Source organism: Neopelma chrysocephalum, unplaced genomic scaffold (assembly GCF_003984885.1).
Source record: "Neopelma chrysocephalum unplaced genomic scaffold, ASM398488v2 Primary Assembly neopelma1_97198, whole genome shotgun sequence".
Lineage (NCBI taxonomy): Eukaryota > Metazoa > Chordata > Aves > Passeriformes > Pipridae > Neopelma > Neopelma chrysocephalum.
Window position 1 is genome coordinate 1 of NW_020925839.1, and position 7,491 is coordinate 7,491.

Below are 7,491 nucleotides of genomic sequence, written 5' to 3' on the forward strand. Positions count from 1 at the left end.
TGGAGGAGAGGTTGAGCAGCTGCAGCCCGAGGCTGGTGTCCCAGCAGAGTCTCTAAGGATGGCACCAATGGCACTGGCTGGGGACAGCTGAGTGTGGAAGGCACGTCCAGCCTCAAGCAGGGCCATTGAAGTCAGTCAGGAGGACAGGCTGCAGCTGAAGCTGCCCAGGGTTGCTGTGAGGCTGGGGAGTCACTGGAAAGCTGTGGTGGCAACTTGCCCTGAAGCCTTTTGCCAAAGCGGGTGCAATTGTGCCCACAGTCTGGCCACTTTTGGCGTCCTGGCGGGTGTGGGTGCCTGGGTGAGGAGGCCCAGGCGTTGTGGGTGCTGCTGCTCCTGGGCAGCCTCTGGTGCTGTTGTGTGTGGGGCGCGGAGCCGCTTGGGCAGCAGCGAGTGCGCAGGTCTGCCCGAGGAGCCCAGCGCCCTGCCCGTGGTGGCAGCAGCTCTGCGGGCCCAGAACTCTGGCTCAGGGGGGTGTCGGCCACAGCCCCGTGGCCTGGGCAGCTGCGGGGGCCCGGGCTGGCCGCCAGCCCTGCCCGTGCCACTGCCCCTGGCCGGCAGCACCTGGCGGACATGCCCCGGCAGGGCCCCCTTGCCCTCCTTGTCCCCAGCCAGGCCAGCCTGGCCCCCTTGGGGGTGTGCCCACCCTGCTGCTGAGGCCTCCAGGGCTTCTGCCACAGGGCTGCGAGATGCCTCGGGAAAGCACCAGAGCAGCCGGCTGGCAGGGAAGGAGGTGGCTGCCTGGGGGCTGCCTATGGCCTCTGCCCCCCAAGTCCTGGGGCCTTTTCCCTCCACCCTGCCCCTCGGGGCCTGTACCCAGTCTGTCCCGTCTCAGCCTTCTGCCACCCACCCCCTCCCAGATTCCCCTCAAGGCTTCCCGCTCCCTTGTCCCATCAGGGCCTCTGCAGCACCTCACCCCTTCCTGGCCTCCCAGCGCCCCCTCCCCTGCGGCTCTCCCCCAGCCCCGCCAACCTGCCCGGCAGCGGCGCAGCCCTGAAGGAGCTCCAGAGGAGCCGCTCCAGAGGCACTTGGGAGCCCGGAGCAATCCAGCCAGCAACACACAGGCAGGACACAGACGCTGCTTCCTGGCTGGGGGAGGGCTTGTGGCCATCTCCAAGGACAAGGTCCTCAGGGATCCCCACAGCTCCAGCCTCTGCCCCTCCACTCTGCTGCAAACCTTAAAGCTCCAGCAGAACCACCAAAGGCCAAGGGGCTTCTGCCCACTTTTGCTGGCACGCTGCACAGCGGGGCAAGTGTTGCTGAGCACAAGGAGCCCTTTTCCCCTCTTCCCCAAGGCCCTGTGCACACTGGGCACCAAAAAAAAGCTCCTGGGCCTCTGTGTGTGATAATACGTATGTTATATTCCCTGCTGGGCTCAAAGGAAGTGCTTGCAGGGAAGAAGCATCTTCCCCACAGGCTCAGGTGGCCCCAGGAGATGGAGCTTCCCGCATCAGTTCTCCACAGAGCTGCAGCAGCACAGGCAGACACTGCCCTGTGGAAAAGGCCGGGTCTTCCACGCCCTGCACAGCCAGTCTTGGAGCCGCTGAAATCTGGAGCAGGGAGCCGTCTGTACAGCTCTTAGCATGTAGCAGTGTTGAATTGCCAGGCCTGCCATGGCGAGTCTGATGTCACCTGTCACGCCTCTACGGGCTGGAAGAGGCAGGAATGGAGACTACCAGAATCGGAAGAATGGAGTTCTCCGTACAGCTCTGATGATATGGAGCGTTTGACGTGCCAGGTTTGAGACGTCAGGGCCGTCATCAGTCATGCCTTGAAGGGCTGGGAGAGAAAGAAAGAGAGCCAAGGTGAGAGGCCAGGGGTGTGGGGACGCGAGGAGCCCCTCCTGCCCGGGCCATCCCAGCCAGCTCTTGCCATGGCCAGGAGGGAGCAGGGCCCAAGGGGATCAGCTGGAAGGTGCCTTCCCTCACCCTGGCAGATGAGCTGCAGCTCTGGCTGCTCCTGCTCCATGGACCTGGCGGCGATCCCTGGGAACACAGAGGCTGTCAGGGCCCCAGAGGCACAGGTCCCCCGCATGGGGACACCCCAGGGCTGGGCTGGCCCAGGGCGGCAGCAGGCCCCAGGCCACTCGGGGCTCCACATGCCCTGGGCCGCATCCTGCTGCCGCTGCAGCAACCGGGGCTGGGGCCGAGCTGCAGTGGGGCGGGGAGGGACCCCAGCCTTGTGGCTCACCCAGGAACTTGACGGCCAGCTTTTGCAGGGTCTCCTCTGGGCTCTCCAGGTACGGCAGGGCCTGGCGCACGTACTGGCCCACTCGGCTCCTGTCCTTTTCCAGCTGCAAAGAGCGCCAGGGCACGGAGGGAAGGCTCGGCTCAGGCTCTGCCCCTTGGCCGGGCGCTCCCTGCCCCCAGCACGGGGCTCCCCTGCCCGCAGAGCCCTGAGGCCCGGTCAGCAGCCGCTGGGGCCGGGCTTTGGGGGGAGCAGAGGGCTGGGTGCTCCCGGGGAGCCGTGGGGCCGCCCTGCCCCACAGCCCAGCTGGGCCGGGGCTCCATGGCAGCCTGGCTGCGGAGGCAGGGGAGCCTGGAAAAGAGCCAGCACACCCCAGGGAAGGGAGCAGCGTGTGGGGCACAGGCACCGTGCCAGCCCCACACACTGGGCATCGGGGGCTGGGGATTTGGGGCCGTCCTTACCAGGCACTCGGCAAACTTCCACGGCTGCTCCATGGTCACCAGGTGCTCAAGATCCCTCCACTTCAGGAACCTGGCTGCACCAAACAGTGCTTCCCGAGAGGCCTGCAGAGCAACAGAGAGCGGGCCATGGCACCGCAGCCCAGAGCACAGCACCTGCATCCCTGCACCAAGGCCAGGAGGAGGCTGCAGGCGACCGTGGGCCAGGGCAGGAGGCACAGCAGCCTCCTGCCATGGGGACACCAGAGCCCACGAGTCCTCACCTCTGCCACACGCTGGTTCTCATCGTGCCAGTTGAAGTAGAATGGCACCAGCCTCAGGTAGACATGTGGCTTTAGGCTTTTGTTCCTCTCTGTTGCTTCCATCACCTCCCGGAAGAGGAGCATGGAGAGCTGCTGCAGCTGGCTGTGCTCCTGCTGCAAAGGAAGAGCAAAAGACCTCAGCCCTGGCTTCTCTAGGCCCACCGGGGCACAGGCCTGAAAAGATACTGGGCCCAAAGTTTCCTGGCAGCACTCAGTGCCCACGATGAGGGGCACAGAGCCTTACATTGTCAAAGAGTGGCCCCAGCGCCTCAAGCATCTTCAGGGCAGTGGGGCTGGATATTTGGATGATTTTCAAGTGCAGCACATTGATGAACGCAGAGAGGGTCAACCGAACCACGTCTCTGTCTGCATCCTGCAGTAGCTCCAGGAGGCTTTCATTCAGGCTCCAGATGCTCTTAGCCTGTGTGGAACACAATGCTGTGGCGCAGCCCCACGCTGCTGCCGCAGGGCCCAGAGGCCAAAGGCGCATCCCAAAGGAGTTGGGCAGCTGAACGGGGAGGAGGAGAGCTGGGAGCAACTGCCGCAGCTGCCAAAGGCCAGCCAAGGCCAAGCTACTGCCTTGCACAGCCGCACGCTGCCGGCCCGGCTTCAGCCCCTGCCCCCTGCTCACCATTGCGGGAGCCTTGCTGATCACCACCAGGCCTCGGAGCGCCAGGCGACGCCTCTCGGGGCACTCCCTGCACAGGCGCCTTGAAATAATCTGCAGGACGCTGAGCCCACATTGTCTGGGGTTCAGGCAGTGCAGCACCTGAAAGGCAGGGAGCAGTGACGGGGTGCCCGGCCGGCAGGAGCCCGGACCCACCCGGGGCTGGGCCCAGGCAGCAGCACAGGGTGCAGGCACCGTCCCAGGCGGCTGCGGCTGTGAGAGGGCAGAGAGGGGGAGGCAGCTGGGCCAAGCAGCACTTGCCATCAGGCTCACCTCCACCAGGAACGCCAGGGCAGGCAGTTCCCACAGGGGCTCTTCCCTGCTGAGCCGCGGGAGCAGGCTGACGGCGATGCTGCGGCAGAAGGAGCGGGAGATACGGCACAGCTCCCTGCAAGGGGGAATAAAGGCACCAGAGACCCTGAGCCAGGGGGGCAAAGCTCTCCTGGGACTGACTCACACAGGCCTGGTCTTTGGCCACCAGCCCGGGAGGGGACACGGGCGCTTTGGGAGGTGGCTCCTCCTGTGCAGCCGCCCCTCTCCGCCTTTGCCACTCTGCTCAGCCATCCCTGGCTGCCAAGGCCCTCTGGCCCAGCAGCACGGGCCCTGTGTGGGGTGGCCTGTGCACAGGGCAGAAATGCCGGGGGCAGTGGGGAGAAAGGGCTCTCACCTGGCCAGCAGACCCACTGCATAGTGGTGGGTGTCAGCCTTGAGGAGCGTGTCCCAGCCACACTTGCGATCGATCACCATCAACATGTCCTCATCCAGCAGCTGGCGCAGCAGGGCTTTCACAGTCTGCACTGCAAACCTGTGTGCAGAGCACAGCCCAGGTCAGGCGCAGAGCCCTGGCCCCAGCCCCGAGGGCATGGCAGGGAGAGAGGACTGGGATGGAGCACCTGTTGGGGTTGGGGGGAAGGCTGTGCTGCTCCCGGCATCGCCCCCAGAAGGTCTCGACCTCCTCTGACATCTCCTCTGTGCTGATGAAAACTTGGAAGAGCAGAGTCAGAAGGAGGCGGGGCAAATTGTTCTTCACTCCCCCTGGGCACCAGTGCAGCTGGAGGATCTCCCAGAGTGCCACAGTTGCCTGCCAAAGACAAAGCACCCAGAGACAGCTCTCAGGGCCCAGATGTCCATGTGGCAGGGCCCCAGCATGGCAGGGAGAGGCCAGGGGAGACACAGGGGGATCCCCCGGCCTGGTGGCCCTGAACTTGCCCCTAAGCCAGGGTTGCAGCCCAGTGCCTGGGGCAGGGAGAAGCAGTGGTGAGGGAGAATGAAAAGGCATCCCAGAGGCAAGCTGGGGGTGATCAGAGGCCAGCTCAATAAACTCACAGCCAGGGCAAAGACATCGCTCTCATCCCCATCAGAGGTGCGTGTCCTGTGCGCTGGCCAGAAATCCAGCACACGGAAGAGGATCTGCAGCACCGGCTCCTTAGTCCCTCTGGAGGAGATGAGCGTCCTCCACATGGTGCGAGCAGCTCTGTGGAGTCAGAACTCTGGCTCAGGGGCGTCTGGGACACAGCGCTGTGGCCTGGGCATCTGCAGGGCCCAGGTGACAGAGCCATGGTGTCTTGTGGGGCAGGGAGGCAGGCTGGCCTCAGGATTGGGGGCTGACATGCCAAAGCTGGCAAAGAGAGGAGCTGGAGTGTCCTGGAAGTCTCCATCTCTCTGGCACACCATTTGGGACAGGTTGCCCAGGGGGATGGGGTCTAAAGGCAGGGGAGCCCTCAAGGCAGGTGGGCCCCATACCTGTCACAGGCTGGGGCAGAGCACAGCAGGGTCACTGCAACATCCACAGGGTGTGCCTCGGTCAGCAGGACAAGAGTCTTGTCCAGCCTGTGCTCAGCAGACACATTGGACGTGAGCCACTGGTGGATGCACCCGACTATGGCCGGTACCTGGAGGGGACACGGGGAACAGTTGGAGAGCTGCCAGAGCCAGCAACTTGCCCAGCTTCCCCCAAGAAGTGCTCCCCTTGCCACCACACTCTGCTGGTCTCAAAGGCTGTGGGGGCCCAGCGCAGCCGGCGTGAGGGGCCACAGCATCCCTTGGGCACTGGAGCCCTGGCCACAGGCTGCTTACTTGCTTCCCGTTGTAGACACCGCTCTTCACAAGCAAATCCAGCAGGGCAGCGCTGGTCTGAGCATTGAAGAGGTCCAAGTTTGCCGTGCCCCCAGTGGCCATGAAAGTGGTCTCTTCACGCCAAATGCACCTGATGAATCTGCAAACCAGCTACAGGAGGAAGGAAAGGAAGAGATGGATGTCCCCTGGAGGGCTGCAACAGCGGTGCTGGGCTGAGCAGTGACAGCAGGCCCAGCCCAGGAGGGGATGGCTGCAGGTACCTGTGCTGCCCTGCGGAAGCGGCCACGGGCACGGAGCTGCTCTTCTGTCCGCTCCTGGCCTGCATCTGGCAAAGAGCGAGCGCGCTCAGAGCTGAGGGTGTGTGGGAGAGGCCGGAGAACACAGCCCAGGCCTGGGCTCCAGGAGCAGGGCCAGCCCTGGGATGCCCAGTGGATGGAGCACGGCTGCTGGGAGATCAGCCCCAGCCCCTCTGCCCCCCTCCCTTTCCATGGGCATGTCTAGAGGGGATGGGACAGGATGAGGCCAAGTGGGCTGCAGCCAGCAGCCCTGTGGCCCAGCTCCAGCACTCACCCTCCTGCGGGGGCTGCACCTGCTGCACCTCTTCAGGCTGCTGTGCTGGAGCAGCCCCAGGGCTTTCCTCCTCCTCCTCCTCCTCCTCCTTCACCCAGGCCAGCTTGGGCACTTGGGGGGGCTGTGCTGCACGTCTCTGTCTGGCGTTATGGCTGCCTGCAGCAGAGGTGCCATGGAAAAGCTTTGGCTCCCCAAGTCCTGCACTCGTGCCTTGAAGGCAGCTGCAAGAGAGAAGTCTCGGAAATACTCCGCCTCATCCAGTCCCACCCTCTGGCTTCGAGGGCACCTGCCCCAGGGACTGGAGATGCCTTGAGTAGCCCCAGGTGCCCAAGTGCCACAGTCTGGCCTGGAGGATGCGCGGGGGAGAGGTGGAGAGCTGCCAGAGTGAGCAACTTGGCCAGCTTCCCCCAAGAAATGCTTCCCTTCCCAGCACACTGTGCCAGTCTCAAAGGCTGAGGGGGCCAGTGCACCCATCTTGGGGGGCCACAGGCTGCTTACTTCAGCAGAGACAGCTCTCTCCCCAAGAAAGTCCAGGCTGGGGGCATCGGCCAGGCGCTGAACAGGCGCGGCGTCAGTGCTCGCCACGCCCTCCGTCGTTGTGGCGTCGGCCTCCTCCGTGAGCCCAGGCAGCGCAGAGTCACAGTGTGACACGGCATCGCTCGAGGTGGTGTCCCAGTGGGCTGTGTGATCACTGGTTGCGGTGTCACACTTTGCTGTGCCAGCAGTCGCCGCGGTGCTGACATCAGGCTTTGGCTTCAGCTGGGTCGGGATGGTGTCAGGCTGGGCCTCGACATCAGCTGATGCGACCCTGGACTTCCTACGCCGACTCCCCACGAATTTCATAAACGTCTGCAGGAGAAAGAAGGGCAGGGAAGAGATGGATGTCCCCTGGAGGGCTGCGACAGCGGTGCTGGGCTGAGCAGTGACAGCAGGCCCAGCCCAGGAGGGTATGGCTGCAGGTACCTGTGCTGCCCTGTGGAAGCGGCCACGGGCACAGAGCTGCTCTTCTGTCCGCTCCTGGCCTGCATCTGGCAAAGAGCGAGCGCGCTCAGAGCTGAGGGTGTGTGGGAGAGGCCGGAGAACACAGCCCAGGCCTGGGCTCCAGGAGCAGGGCCAGCCCCGGGATGCCCAGTGGATGGAGCAGGGCTGCCGGGAGATCAGCCCCGGCCCCTCTGCCCCCCTCCCTTTCCCTGGGCATGTCCAGTGGGGATGGGACAGGATGAGGCCAAGGGGG

At 64.5% G+C, this 7,491-nt stretch overlaps 1 protein-coding gene across 1 annotated transcript; it reads right to left on the reverse strand.

Moving 5' to 3' along the window:
• Window positions 1–2,187: 2,187 nt before the first annotated feature.
• Window positions 2,188–5,389, reverse strand: LOC113961441 (maestro heat-like repeat-containing protein family member 6; the record flags this gene model as incomplete). Its single annotated transcript, XM_027671754.1, has 10 exons — window positions 5,355–5,389; window positions 4,938–5,085; window positions 4,505–4,692; window positions 4,279–4,416; window positions 3,885–3,999; window positions 3,576–3,713; window positions 3,189–3,365; window positions 2,906–3,055; window positions 2,646–2,747; window positions 2,188–2,290 (listed from the first exon to the last, which is right to left on the reverse strand). Coding segments are annotated over exons 2-10 (1,246 nt in total), but the record flags the coding sequence as incomplete, so codon positions are not given.
• Window positions 5,390–7,491: the final 2,102 nt, after the last annotated feature.